Source organism: Microcaecilia unicolor, chromosome 9 (assembly GCF_901765095.1).
Source record: "Microcaecilia unicolor chromosome 9, aMicUni1.1, whole genome shotgun sequence".
Lineage (NCBI taxonomy): Eukaryota > Metazoa > Chordata > Amphibia > Gymnophiona > Siphonopidae > Microcaecilia > Microcaecilia unicolor.
In genome coordinates, this window is record NC_044039.1 from 23,083,048 (window position 1) to 23,098,518 (window position 15,471).

A 15,471-nucleotide genomic window follows, 5' to 3' on the forward strand; every position below is an offset into this window, starting at 1 on the left:
TAATAAGAGCCCTTTTTCCCACAGCTTGGTAAAAAGACCCCTGAGCTTTGAGCTCATGTTTGGAAAAAATGAGTAACCATATCTAAAATCCAAAACCACGTGGGTTTCAACTGTCTGCTTACGCAAATCAACTTCAGCATAAAGTACCCCCTCCTTTCATAGTGGGTTTTATCAGTGTAATCTGGTTTTTATTAGTGGTTAGCCTCATGCCTCTCAGGCTGTCTGGGCCTGTAGATATCGCTCGTAACACATTAACTTTTAATGATTCTATAATATAAAAAAATAAAATAACTGACAATCCCAGTAGCTTTTCTTTCTGTTTCTATTGACTTGGAGAAGAAATGTTTTCAGGTGGGAAGAGTTTCTCATGTGTCTGAGAAAAAGATCAAGGACTGGAAGGTAAATTCATCTGCTTTGAGGCTTTTTGTCCCCTCATTTCATTAGAGCAGTAAGTGCCGGTCCAGGACCAGCTGTTAGTTCTGTAAATTTAGGGGAACCACAGGAGATTGAATTACTGTCTTCTGTCCTTTCTGAGAAAAGCAGATGTCATAGCTTTGGGTCATTAAAAATTGAATTAATGTACAAGAGCTGAAACAAAGAGACATTGGCCAGATACCGTTCCAGGCTTTTAAGACATTTTTGGAAGCATTTTAGACGTACCCATTAACGAGTGTCAGCTTATAAGGAAGCGGAAAGTCTAAAAGAGAGAAAACAGAGGTATCGCCAGTAAATGAATTCATCAATTAACTGGTGGCTACAACTAAGTGCTTAGAAATCTGATCTTCACTGGTGATGTACTTTTTAGAGTATAAAGTATTTCGCTAAACAGAACTGGTTGTCTCGAGTAGCTCCAGTCCAGTAAAAGAGATGATTCTTGACTAGTTACCCAGGGCCGGCATTAGGGGGTGGCAAACAGGGCAGTTGCCCTGGGCCCCCATACCATAGGGGGCCCCAAACCTGCCTCAAGCTAAAGGAGGCATAGGTTGAACGCCAGCTTTTGGGTCCCCTTCCCAGTCTCTGCCCTGGGCCTCTGAATGTGTAACACCAGCCCTGTAGTTACCCGTTCTGTTCGTGATGGTGCCAAAAAAAAACAAGTCAAGCCAAGCCTTATAAATCATACAAAACATTTTTTGAATTACCTTTTTTTAAAGGAGTAAAAAGACCTCAGTAGTCCTGCTCCACTGTGTAACAATGGCTTCTCCAGGCCTTACAATGTTTTATTTCATCAGTTAAAATACCTCCATGTTTTAACTTACCATATCTAAATTTGTCTTTGTTTTTCAAATTTTTTTTTGTTTGTTTTTTGCTGAACCCAGCTCTTTTTTTGAGGGGGTACTTGGGGGTACTGAGTACCGGCACCTTTTCCATTGTCTGCTAAAATTGACCCACGGACCCCAAGTTTTAATGAAAGAGCTCAGGCTCTACACACCAATTCTGCCTTGTCCTAGATTCTGTGACTGGTTGCAGGGGCCCTGGCTATTGTGGGGTGGGTCCCTCAGTGATCACCCCACCCCTGAAGGGTGGCCTGGCATTTGAGTACCAGCATCTTTTTTTGCTAGAAACAATGCACTGACTCAATCTAAAAAAATTACACAGTAGAACCGGGCTACTGAGGTCTTTTTCTTCCTTTTTTTAAAAAAGGTAATTCAAAAACGTCTTGTATGATTTTATGAAATAATTAGCTTGACTTGTTTTTGAAAATGGCACGTAGCTCACCATGCTTGTATTCGTGCTTGGTTTATACCATGAGAGATGACTTTAAGGCATACAGTTTTCATATTACTACTATTTAGCATTTCTATAGCGCTACAAGGCGTACGCAGCGCTGCACAAACATAGAAGAAAGACAGTCCCTGCTCAAAGAGCTTACAATCTAATAGACAAAAAATAAAGTAAGCAAATCAATTAATGTGTACAGGAAGGAGGAGAGGAGGGTAGGTGGAGGCGAGTGGTTACGAGTCAAAAGCAATGTTAAAGAGGTGGGCTTTCAGTCTAGATTTAAAGGTGGCCAAGGATGGGGCAAGACGTAGGGCTCAGGAAGTTTATTCCAGGCGTATTGATTACAGAAAAACATTGAAGTAAATAAATGCTTTGAGTACTCGGTCAGAGTCTTCTAAATAAAGATACGTAACTTCAGCCTGACTATTTTTATTTTATTTTTTTCACCAGGAGTGAACTGCGTCATAAAGGCCTGTTCTTTTATTCCAACAGGTCTTGTTCCAGCTTTGGATAGGACAGAGTTCGGAGTTCTTCCGGCGACTCGCGCTGCTGCTTTCTCCGGAGAACGAATCCTCTTCTGGGCTTGAAGTCAGTCGGGGGCGCTTGCCTCACCAAATATGGCGTGACGTGTCTGGGGACCTGCCTCAGACCCATGCCACCTGTTTGGCAGAGCTCAGACGGAGCTACGAATTCTACCGATACTTTGAAACGCACCATCAGTCTGGTTCAGAACGCCCTATCAAGTTGAGACCGAAGTCGGGAGAGCTAAGTGGCCTCCACCGAGCTGTGCGCAGCCTGCAGCTCCACCTGAAAGCTCTGCTTAATGAGTATGTCCTTGGAACGGTAGTTTGGATTGTAGGTAGAAACAGAGCACAAACATTGAGGTCTACGGCTCAAGGAGGAAAAATAATCTTAGCAGTACATGCACACTCATAACTACACCTGCCCTGGAGCACCTACCTTCCCTGGGGTAGTTTTTTTGAAGGCATATACCGTATTTTTCGGGTTATAAAAGTCGCAGTCTTTTACATGCGCTGGACCGGGTGCGACTTTCAAGTAATCTAAAAATGTGTTATTTGTGTAATGACCTTTACCTGACATGCAGACCTCTGGGTTGGTCCGATTCCCTTCTTCACTGACTTTACTACTTTTCTGCGCCGAGCCTGCTACGTCTCCGGGTTTCCAGGTGGCTGCAGCGGCAACAAGAAGCGTATGGCAGATGCAGGGACATTCCCTCGCATGGCTGCTGCATAGGCAATAGAAGAAGGCAGGTATGGGGACATTCCCTTTTGTTCGATTGGCCCCCGAAGCAGGAAGTTATATCAGAGCTTGTAACTTCCTGTTTCCGGAACCGAACGAGCCAGCAGCAGAACGCACACGAGAATGCCTTTTGCATGCTATTGCGGTTGCAGCCACTGTGCAGAGCCACAGGAGCAGAAGTAAGTCGGTGAAGGAGTGGGAGAGGGAGCAGAAATGGAGACAGGTGGGGCAGTGCAGGTTATGAGGAGCGGAGAGAGAGGGGCCAACGCAGAATGATAGTTGTGGTGTGGAGCAGAGAGAGATGGGCTAATACTGGATGGTTGGGGGAAAGAGACAGAGGCGGCGCATTCAATTTTGGTTTTAGACACTCGTGTGAATTAATATTCAACAGCGATTTATGTACTAACTTTTTCAGTTTTGTCCTAATTTTTCCTTCCTGCAACTAATGGTTGGGAAGGTGAGGGGGTTGCCAGCACGGTGGACGAACCTGGATGAACTAGGCAGTAGTTTTGAGATGTGCTTTTAGATTTTACTTCTCTAAATTGAATTTCTTTCCTTATCTTATGGTGTGGAAATATAGTTATATATGTAAACCACTCAGATAGTCTTGATGGGTGGTATAGTAAGTACTTAAAGAAACTTGAAACTAATACTCAGCAGTGACTTATAACCCGAAAAATACGGTAAGCACATAAGTTACCTTTTTACGAAAAAGACGCGATACATGTGCCCTTCCTGCCCTAGAGATCCTGTTACAAAACCACCTTCGAAGAGGACAGTTTTCAAAGCCTTTTTCAGCTGTCTGAAAATTGACTTCCTCACTGGCTAAAAGTCCGGCTGATTAACTACCCTGAGAACAGGCCCACCCATTCTTGGCTCAGGCCCACCCAGTGGCATCACCCCACATCAACATCTCTTCTCCTCCGTGGCGTCCCAGCATCTGCCCGCCTGTCACTGAACCCCCGTCCCTCCCTGGGGTACCTTACAGGTGTCCTGGACGCCTGCAGTGATTCAATTATTGCTGCTTGTGCCAGCCCTGCAGGCTTCTGTTGGCTGGATCCCGCCCTCGCTTTCATCTTTTCTTGTCTAGCGGGACCCGGCCAATGAATCCTGCAGGGCCAGCGCTGGCAGCAATAATTCGGGGACGCCTTTAAGGTACACCAGGGAGGGACGGGGTTCAACAACAGGCGGGCAGATACCGGGGGGGGGGGGGGGGGGGGGGGGCTGTGGAGTTCCGTGCTATGGAACGGCCCATCTAAGTTAGCTCTGAGCCAGTGGCATAGCTACAGGTGGGCCAGGGCCCACCCACTTTGGACTCAGGCCCACCCAAAATTGTGACACTTGCTGTAGCTGGTGGGGATCCCCAAACCTTGCCGTGCTGGAAATTGTCTCTCCTTGGGCAGCCAGTGCTCTTCCAAATGTCAGCCAGCAGCACTTGCCTTGAGCTGACACCGACTGGCGCTTCTGCAAATGCTCAGTTTTCACACATGCAAAAGCACTGAGCGTGCATAGCCTGCTGGCAACAGCATCGGTTTGAGGCAAGTGCTGCTGGCTGCCGTTTGGAAGAGTGCTGGCTGCTTGAGGAGGAGGAGGAAATCTTCACGCCAGCTCAAGTATTTAATATTTGGGCAGGGGAGGGGTGGAGAGAGGAGAAAACCGGAGGGGGACCAGGGGTGGGGGGGTGAATTCCATGCCCGCCCACCTTGGGCTCTGGCCCACCCAAAATTGGCCATCTAGCTACGCCCCTGCTCTGAGCCCATCCAAACTACTGGGTCTGGCTATGCCACTGATTTGCACACACTGCCTCCGCAGTTCGCAAATCTCTTTCACGCATATTCATTGCGGATATCCTAAAAACCTGACTGGCTGGGTGTGCGAGGGACTGGGTCGAGATGCAGTGCCCCAAACTACTCATTTGATTGGGAAACTGTGGTACTTTTGACTCTGATGCTGTATGTAGAAGGTCCTAAGGGGGTGAGGGGAATGTAGAAAACACATCCCTACCTTGCACAGCCCAGGAATTGGAGCCAGAACAAAAGGGCAAAGATACTCATTGCAGTCTTGAAATGAAGCTTTCAGTGCATTCTGTAGTGAGACATTTTGGTACAGTTTTAGGGGGTGAAGGCAAGCAGGGTGATTACCTGGGGTCCCAGCACCACAAGAGGCCTCCTCGTTGAAACTGAGTAATGTCATTGAGGCATAGCGTCAGGGTGCATCTCATGTGCTAGGCCCAGTTCTTAGTTAAGCCCTGGGCCTCAGTGAGTCTGACCCTTGCCCTGGAAGTATTTCCATAATGGAAGGAATCTGAATAAGGCTTCACGCATCCTCCTGATTTTTAATCCGTCTACATCAGCAGTTGTCATCCCAATCTTTGGGACACACCCAGCCAGTCAGGTTTTCAGGATGTCCACAATGAATATGCATGAGATGATTTTGATGTGCACTACCTCCATTTCACACAAATCTGTCTCCTGCATATTCATTGTGGGTATCCTCAAAACCTGGCTGTCTAGGCGTGTCCCAAGAACTGGACTGAGAACCCCTGTATTTCAGATTCTGGATGTAATTACCTTTCAAACCCCTTGCTCAAAAGTGATACATAGTGTCACCCTCCCTGTACATCCCCCTACCCCCTCCCTCCCCCTCCCAGACCAATCATCGTCAGACCCCCAATAACACATTGTATACTTCAATTTATGAGGTAATTTTGGTTTTTCATTCATTGTTCTGGTTGGCTCACTTGGAATACGATGTTTAGAGCCCTGTATAGCATATTATGTTTTACTAGCCGTTGAGCCCATAAAACGGGCTAGTATAGGACGGGGGGGGGGGGGGGGGGGTTTGAAAGCCCCCCCCCCCCCCCCCCCCCCGCCGCCGAGCTCGCCGCTGCCCCTCCAAGGTCACCGCTACGCCCCCCCCCCCCCCCCCCCCCCCCCCAGAGTCGCCGCCACCCCTCCACCCAGGCCGGGCCCTCTCTTCGCTATTGAAACAGTGCGGGAACGCAGCACACAGCTCAGATGAGCTGCCGTCCTTCTCTGCCTGTGTCAGGGCGGGACACAGGCAGGGAAGGAAGGCCGACGGCAGCTCAGCTGAGCTGTATGCTCCGTTCTCGTGCTGTTTCTATAGCGGAGCGAATGCCCGGCCCGGGTGGAGAGTGGGTGGCGGCGGCGACCTGGGGGGGGGTCGGGGGAAGCGGTGGTGGCAGCGGTTTCGTCCCTCCCCTTGCGCAGTAGAGACCTTCTCTGTCCCGCCCCCGTCATCACGTATTGATGCGGGGGCGGGACAGAGAGGGTCTTTACTGCGCATTTGCGAGTGAGTTCGGTCACTCGCCGTTTAATATGTTTGATGTTTATTCTGCTCAATAAAGACTTCTACAAATTAAAAAAAAAAAAAGTGATACATGGAGGGGCATAATTGAACGAAAACGCCTATCTCCATGGGCGTTTATCTCCGAGAACGGGTCCGTGAAGGGGCGGACCGAACCATATTTTTGAAAAAAATAGACGCCCATGTTTTATTCAACAATGTGTGAGCTGGGCGTTTTTGTTTTTCAGCGATAATGGAAAATGAAAGCGCCCAGCTCAAAAACGAATAAATCCAAGACATTTATTCGTGGGAGGGGCCAGGATTCGTAGTGCACTGGTCCCCCTCACATGCCAGGACATCAACCGGGCACCCTAGGGGGCACTGTTACAAAACCAAAAAAAAAAGTAAAAGAGCTCCCAGGTGCATAGCACCCTTCCCTTGTGTGTTGAGCCCCCCAAATCCCCCTCCCACTGCCCACAAGTCTACACCATTACTATAGCCCTAAGGGGTGAAGGGGGGCACCTACATGTGGGTACAGTGGGTTTGGGGGGGTTGGACGACTAATAAGCATTAAGCAACACAATTGTAACAGGTAGGGGGGATGGGCCTGGGTCCACCTGCCTGAAGTCCACTGCACCCCCTAACAACTCCTCCAGTGACCTGCATACTGCTGCCAGGGAGCTGGGTATGACATTTGAGGGTGAAAATAAAAAGTTGTGAAACATCATTTTTTTGTGGTGGGAGGGGGTTAGTGACCACTTGGGGAGTCAGGGGAGGTCATCCCCGATTCCCTCCAGTGGTCATCTGGTCATTTAGGGCACTTTTTGGGGCCTTATTCGTGAAAAAACAGGGTCCAGGAAAAGTGTCCTAAATTCTAGCTAAAAACGCATACTTTTGTCCCATTATCGGTGAAATGCGCCCATCTTTGTTCGGCAGATAGCCACGCCCCAGTTCCGCCTTCGCCACACCTCTGACACGCCCCCATCAACTTTGTCCGCATCCGCGACGGAGTGCAGTTGAAAACGTCCAAAAATCGGCTTTCGATTATACCGCTTTATTCATATTTGTGAGATAAACGTCCATCTCCCGATTTAGGTCGGAACTTGGGCGTTTTTCTCGTTCGATTATAAGCAGGATAGTGTGTACTGTTACAGTAGGCTTGGTGTTACTGTTGGCTGATATTACCTGTCTTTTCTTTGCCCAGGTTAATAATCTTTGAAGATGAGCTGGAAAATCTTGCTGGCCCTAAGGAGACCCAGGAACTGACAGCTGACGTTTATGAAGTTCTAGAACAGAAGCTAAAGCTGATTCAGCCCCACATCCAGGCAAGTAACAGCTGCTGGGAAGAGGCCATTTGTCAGGTGGACAGAATGCTTCGGAGACATCCCGCAAGCAAAGGTATACTTGAAAAGATCTTACTGCATCCACCCAGCATGACCTCATTGGTGTATTACCACTGCTTCATTCGCCACATCCTCATCTGTGTTTAACCTTTGTTCTGCCTGTATGGGGCTTATCTTGTGCAGTCCTCCGTGCTTTCCAGACATTCAGCTTGTACATTTTCCAGCTGTCCTTGGTATGTCAGAAGTTTGTGCTTTGTGTGGCTAAAGAAACCAAGCTTGATCGATTAGACATCTCACAGTAAGACTGCATCTTGCATGTTAGAGCAGTTTTCTTGGCGTGTGCTGTGCAGGATGATTGGATGTTCTGGAAAACAGCAAGGCAAACGATCTGCAAACTCCAAGATGGAAGGACAAAAAAGCAGATCAACCAAAAAATATATAGTTTATTAAATGACAACCAAATAAACAAATCAGCCCGACACCGGCTGTGTTTCGCCCAACGGGGCTGCATCAGGGGCTACACAATGTTCTTTAAAAGTCAAGGTGACAAATGTGTGGAAGTCTGAAATCATGAATGTGAATACTGTCCTGCACCTTCACAATCCCACACATTTGTCATCTCGACTTTTAAAGAACATTGTGTAGCCCCTGACGCAACCCTGTTGGGCGAAACATGGCCAGTGTCGGGTTGATTTCTTTATTTGGTTGTCATTTAATAAATTATATATTTTTTTGTTCTGCTTTTTTTGTCCATCCTGATTGCATGTTCTGTACTCTGAGCCTGTTCGGTGGGGTTTCTGGAAGGAGATGTTAAACCTTTAACCTGTTCACCGAGATTGCATGAGTCACAGAGCTGGTATGTTATGTTTCCAAGAAGATGTTAAGTTTGTTCACTGCTGTAATCAGCTGCAATGCTTATTTTATTTTATTTATATATTAGGACTTATTTACCACCTCTTTGAAGGAGTTTACTCAAGGCGGTGTACAGTAAGAATAAATCAAACATGAGCAATAGACAATTATAACTATGTATGTTACTATAGCAGTAAAAATATTCAAATAACAATACAAAGTATGGCCTAGTATACTACTTACAATATCAGCACAATACGTAATAGAACATTTTAATTGACAGTGTAGGGTATAAGCAAAGACGGAACATATAGATAGGTAAGGGCAGTGGTGTGCTGGAGCCGGCTCGCAAGATCCGGTTGTTAAATTTTGGCCGGACTTGCGAGCCGGTTGTTGGAAAGGGCGAGCCGGCTCTCCCTCCCTCCGCCCTCCGGATCCGGTCCCTCACCGATCCTACCTTGACTATCGAATTCTTCGGGGCAGGCAGTGTTGCCTGCCCGCTGCTATCGCTGACTCTCCCCCGCTGCCTGTTTGCGTTTAAAAAATGGCCGCCAAGACTTCCAGAGGCGGCCTCGCGAGACTTCTGTAAGTCTCGGCGGCCATTTTGAAGCGCGATCGGGCGGCGGAGGAAAGTCAGCGATGGCAGCGGGCAGGCAACACTGCCTGCCCCGAAGAATTTGATGGCCAAGGTAGGGTCGGTGAGGGACCGGATCGGGAGGGAGGAAGCAGGAGAATTTGCGGAACAAGTCGGGAGGGGGTGGCAGGGGGAGAGAAGGGAGCTGCTGGACATGGGTGGATGGAGGGCAGGGGAGAGAAGGGTCGCTGGCCATGGGTGGATGGAGGGCAGGGGAGAGAAGGGTCGCTGGCCATGAGTGGATGGAGGGCAGGGGAGAGAAGGGTCGCTGGCCATGGGTGCATGCAGGGCAGGGGAGAGGAGGGTCACTGCTGGACATGGGTGGATGGAGGGCAGGGGGAGAGGAGGGGAGAGAGAATAAATGCTGGACATGGATGGAGGGGAGGGAAGAGTGAGGAAGGAGATAAGATAAGGGAAAAGGAAGAGAGGAGAAAAACTGCACATGGATGAAGAAAATAGGCAGAAGCTGAGGACCAGAAATGAAGAAGAAAGGAGGAAAGGAAAGAAATAAATGGAAAGGAAGCCCTGGAAACGGAGTTAAGAGGACTGGGCCAGCATGATCAGAAAAACAGTCACCAGACAACAAAGGTAGAAAAAATCATTTTATTTTCATTATAGTGTTTGGAATATGTTCCCTTTGAGAATCAGGTGCTCAACATTAAAAGTTTATATTTATTTACTTATTTATGGCATTTTATCCCACATTAAACATGAATTAGATTGGAATCTGGGATCATTTAATTTTTTTTTCCTGGAGAGAGTAATGCATTGCCCCCCCCCCCCCCCCCCCCCCCCCACTGGCTATAGCCAGCTCTGCAATTTTGGGGGGCACAGAGGTGGACGGGGGGGCGCAGTGGTGGACGGGGGGGGGGGGGGGGGGCACTGAGGTGGACCGGGGAGAGAGCCTGTTAAAAATTTACCAGCACACCACTGGGTAAGGGGAGTTAGAAAGTAAGGTGACTAATTTAAAGAGAGGTGCACATGAGGTCAGAGAGATGGTTAAATACAGATGCTTGCTAGAACTAAGCTACTCCTTGGGAAAGAAGAACAAGTTACAGAGGTTTTAATCCCAAACTTCCTGTGAAACATCAGTCTGTCTAAAACCAGTGGATTGTGAAGCATGGCCCTGCAGTGTTTCTGTAAACAAACCCGTCTCTGGCACCACCCATAAGCTGTCTAGTAGCTAGTGTTGCCTTGGACAAAATATTGGTCGGGCTATCACCCCAGTAATTTATTGGGCATGAAGCAGAGGTGTAGCCTAGCCTAATGGTTAGTACAGTGGCCTGCAAACCAGGGGAACTGGGTTCAATTCCCACTGCAACTCCTTGAGACTCTGGGCAACACTTAACCATTCATTGCCCCATGTACGAAGTAAATACCTGCATATAATTTGTGAGTTGCTTTGATTGTAACCACAGAAAGGCATATATCAAATCCCATCTTCTTTACCCGTGTCAAAAACTACACTTTCACAGGGTAATTTTAAGACAGTGCACCGATAAGCAGGGCCGGTCTTAGCAAGTGTGGGGCCCTATGCAGACCAATTTGGTGGGGCCCCATCCTAGCCCCGCCCCAGCCTGGCTCCGCCCCCACCCTAGCCCCACCCCATTGATAAGATTATTCCATTTTTAGAAAATTTTTTTAATTATGAAATTTCAAATAAAGACAAATGACGCTAAACTTGTACAAAAAAACTGATTGAAATAATAAGCAAAATGCTATCATGAAACCATAAACAGCACTAATTCCAAGGACAAGACGAGCTACAACCTTATGCGTGGCATGGAAAGCCAACTTTAATTACACCGGGCTCTAAAACACCAGTGCACAACCTAGTGAAAAAAAAACAAAAATGGCTGCAAACTATACGCTAGCAGAATACTGCACCTTCCTTGATCACATCTGAAAAACACATGAAGGCAAAATACTGAACTGGAAAGTAACCTCAAGAAGTCAGAATCAGCATGCAGCAATACTACAAAAATTGAAACTTACATGAAAAATATCACAGATGCACATTTCCAAAAACTGACATATTCCAATTAATAAATCCTGAATAAAATAGTTTTTTCTACCTTTGTTGTCTGGTGACTTTGTTTTTCTGATCATGCTGGCTTGTGCTGCTATCTGTCCTCTTAACTCCGTTTCCAGGGCTTCCTTTCCATTTATTTCTTTACTTTCCGCCTTTCTTCTTCATTTCTTGCCCTACATCCGTAAGTAAAAGCTGGGTCCTCCGCAGACTTGACTGTCCAGTGGATCCAGCTTCTGCCTATTTTCTATATCCATGTGCACTTTTTCTCCTCTCTTCCTTTTCCCTCACCTCATCTCCTTCCTCACTCTTCCCTTGCCTCCATCCATGTCCAGCATTTCTTCTCTCTCCTCCATCCACCCATGTCCAGCGACCCTCCTGTCCCCCATGCCATCCATCTATGTCCAGCAACCCCCCCGTCCCCTCTGCCCTCCCCTGCCATCCACCCATGTCCAGCGACCCTCCTGTCCCCCCCTGCCATCCATCTATGTCCAGCAACCCCCCCCGTCCCCTCTGCCCTCCCCTGCCATCCACCCATGTCCAGCGACCCTCCTGTCCTCCCTGCCCTCCCCTGCCGGATATCCACCTATGTGCAGAAACCCCCCTCCCCTGCCATCCACCCATGTCCAGCGACCCTCCTGTCCCCCCTGCCATCCACCTATGTGCAGAACCCCCCCCCCATCCCCTTTGCCCTCACCTGCCATCCACCTATGTCCAGAAACCCTCCTGTCCTCACTGCCATCCTGTCCAGAAACCCCCCTCCCCTGCCACCATGTCCAGCGACCCTCCTGTCCCCCCTGCCCTCTCCTGCCATCCACCTATGTGCAGAACCCCCTTTGCCCTCCCCTGCCATCCACCTATGTCCAGAAACCCCCCTCCCCTGCCATCCACCCATGTCCAGCGACCCTCCTGTCCTCCCTGCCATCCACCTATGTCCAGAAACCCCCCTCCCCTGCGGGACAATGAGAATGAACGAATCAGGAAGAGCTTCTGTTCTGCTACAGACGTCGGGGGGACTCGGGAGGGGAGGAGCGTTTTCACTGACGATCGCTGCTGTGCTGGATTCCGGCGACGGAGGGTAAATTTAAAAGAAAAATTATCGTACGTCGGTGCCCTGGGAAGAGGCTGACTGAGGCATGCCGCGCGGGGCCCCCTTAAGCGCGGGGCCCTATGCGGCCGCCTCGGTCGCCTCGGCCTAAGACCGGCCGTGCCGATAAGAAAGGCACCTTCTTGACCTATTTTATATTGGCTGAATCGGTGGCCAGTACTCAATTACTCCTTAATCTGTGGTGTCAAACTTGCTGTATATCACACTCAAAAAAATAGACCCACAGTAGACAGGTATATGCAATGACTAGAAAACCCTTCAGTGTGTATCGCCAATCATAGCTATAACGTGATGCACCGTTACTCAGTTCACAAAGTCATGTGTGTCCATAATGCAAAACAACAAAAGAAAACACAAATGAGCCTTGAAGAATGGAACAATGAAGGTAATGCAAAACAAACAGCGTGGAAGTAATTATAGATCACCTAAAGTTAGGCGCTGGGTGAAAAATTACACTGGCTACCCATCAAAGAACGTATCGCCTTTAAGGTCTGTACCTTGATTCACAGGATCATTTATGGAGAAGTTCCCGAATACATGCTAGATCTGGTCGATCTACCACCCAGAAACAGGTCCAGTTTCTCCCGATCCTATCTAAGTTTACATTATCCAGTTTGCAGTGGCCTTAAATACAAATCTTCCTACGCCTCCAACTTCTCCTTCATAGGCACACAACTATGGAATGCTTTACCCAAATCCTTAAAATCTACTCAGAACTATCTAAATTTTAGAAAATTATTGAAGACCGCCCTGTTTAAGAAGGCCTACCTTCCAGACTCAATATAATCTACTTCTCCCAGGTCTCACCTTGTATCATCTTTTGCTATCTTTGTTGTTCATAAGATACCTATTTGCCTATTATCACTACTACTACTTAACATTTCTAAAGCGCTACCAGGGTTACGCAGCACTGTACAATTTTAAACGAGGAAGGGACAGTCCCTGCTCAAAAGAGCTTACAATCTAAAGGATAAGTATGCAGTCAATCAAATGGGGCAGTGTAGGTTTCCTGAACAGAGGTAAGTGGTTATGTGCCAAAAGCTACAGTGAAGAGGTGGGCTTTGAGTAAGGATTTGAAGATGGGCAGGGAGGGCGCATGGCGTATGGGCTCGGGGAGTTTATTCCAAGCATAGGGTGAGGCGAGGCAGAAGGGGCGGAGTCTGGAGTTGGCGGTGGTGGAGAAGGGTACTGAGAGGAGGGATTTGTCCTGTGAGCGGAGGTTACGGGTAGGAACGTAAGGGGAGATGAGGGTAGAGAGGTAATGAGGGGCTGCAGATTGAGTGCATTTGTAGGTTAGTAGGAGAAGCTTGAACTGTATACGGTATCTGATCGGGAGCCAGTGAAGTGACTTGAGGAGAGGGGTGATGCAAGTAAATCGGTCCATGCAGAAGATAAGAGGCGCGGCGGAATTCTGGACGGATTGAAGGGGGGATAGATGGTTAAGTGGGAGGCCAGTGAGTAGTAGGTTGCAATAGTCAAGGCGTGAGGTAACGAGCGAGTGGATGAGGGTTCGGGTGGTCTGTTCAGAGAGAAACGGGCGAATTTTGCTAATATTATAGAGAATGAAGCGACAGGTCTTGGCTGTCTGCTGGATATGGGCAGAGAAGGAGAGGGAGGAGTCGAAGATGACTCTGAGGTTGCGGGCTGATGAGACGGGGAGGATGAGGGTGTTGTCAGCAGAAATGGAGAGTGGAGGAAGAATCTGAGCCTGACGTCCTGCACATACAACGTGCAGCGACGTCACAAAGTGGATTGAGGTAGCAGCGCCAGCTTCTTTGAACAGCACAGAGTGACGGAGCCTAGGACGAAGAAGAACTTAAAAGCGGCAGGAGGAAGCGGACCTCGGCTGGCGGGGGTTGGGGTCCCCCACCAGCAAAGGTACCCACGGCAACGGCGGGGGAGGGTTGGCGGCGGTAGGGGGGTCCAGAGCAAAATCTGCGGGGGCCCAGGCCCCTGTGGCCCCACGCAGATACGCCCCTGAAATACACATATACATACAAACACGCCCATGCAGGTATTCATGCTTAGGCATACTAACACACTCATGCCCATACATAGAAACATGTACAGACACACTGACCCAGACACTTAAATTCACACCCGCATAAAAGCACAGACATATTATAATATATGTGACCATCTCTAGGAAAAGTTGACCAAAGTCTCCAGAAACAAAAAATTTGTAATTCAACAGTTCAAACTATCCTTTTATGCAAAAAATAAAATAAAGTTACAAAAATTCAAACTTGTAAGTTCTGCAGACTACTTATCAATCCATAACATGAAAAATCAGACAGTCACATATAATATATCAGCCTAGAAACACTGATACGTATAAGCTGCGGAGTTGCTCCCTTCAAACTGCTTTGCCCTCTCTTCTCCTCTCCTAGTTACAAACACATCTACAGAAGTACACACACAAACACAGTTGTAAATTCCAAGAGGCTGATTGTCCTGGCCTTTACAGATCGGATGGAGTGCGTTTTTCCAACATGGTCTTGGGTACCTTTCTTAGTAACTTTACAAGACTTCTTGCAAGAATTTTGTAGTGCCACTAAGGCCACACCTTTATTTTCGGGGGGGGGGGGGGGGGAAGTAGAGAGCTGTCACCACTTGTGGTAGTAATGGGGGGGTGAGATGGAGTCATTATGGAAATGAATTTGATAAAGGAAATTGCATGCTCAAGGGTGTCACTCTTGGAGTGATAGTGGTTTTTCTGGGCTTTGCGTCACCGAGGGCCTTGAGTGCTGGGAACTTTACGCAGCTAGATTGTGCTGTTATTGTTGATGGCTGAAAACTGCGCCTTTTGAGTGTATTTTTGGGTCGTATCATCGTGTATTTTGTTACTGTTCCTCAGTTATTTTGCCACTTTGACATTTTGTGGGTGGAATAATTTGTTGAAGAATGTGTGGGTATGAAATTGGTGGTTGCATTGTGAGTGCGAGTTAAATACAAAGAAATTTGACCATGTATCACCCTTTCTCTATGATGAACCCTTGATACCAATGAACGTCTCTTATAGCAGTTTAACAGCCGTACTTTTGGGTGGGCCTGGGCAAGAAGTGGGTGGGCACCATGTGTACTCCCCCCCCCCCTCCCCCCAACCACCACCCAAAAAAAATCTCAGCTGGTAGGAAAATGCTTCTTTCCACCTTGGTAATCTGCAGCAGGCATGGCGCTGAAAACTGAGCATGCGCAGGTGCCGGTATCATGGAGAGTA

The 15,471-nt window shown here is 48.0% G+C and overlaps 1 protein-coding gene across 4 annotated transcripts in view; it reads left to right on the plus strand.

Annotated features, from left to right (window-relative positions):
- The window catches only part of VEZT (vezatin, adherens junctions transmembrane protein), a 98,318-nt gene that overhangs the window by 54,519 nt on the left and 28,328 nt on the right, over window positions 1–15,471 (plus strand). For all 4 annotated transcript variants that reach the window (XR_003943391.1, XM_030214967.1, XM_030214965.1 and 1 more), the window contains 2 exons: window positions 2,212–2,546; window positions 7,490–7,683. Coding sequence is in view for 3 of the 4 variants with exons in the window: in XM_030214967.1 (XP_030070827.1) it covers window positions 2,212–2,546; window positions 7,490–7,683 (529 nt within the window). In the remaining variant the exon portion in view is untranslated. The remainder of the gene's footprint in view (window positions 1–2,211; window positions 2,547–7,489; window positions 7,684–15,471) is intronic.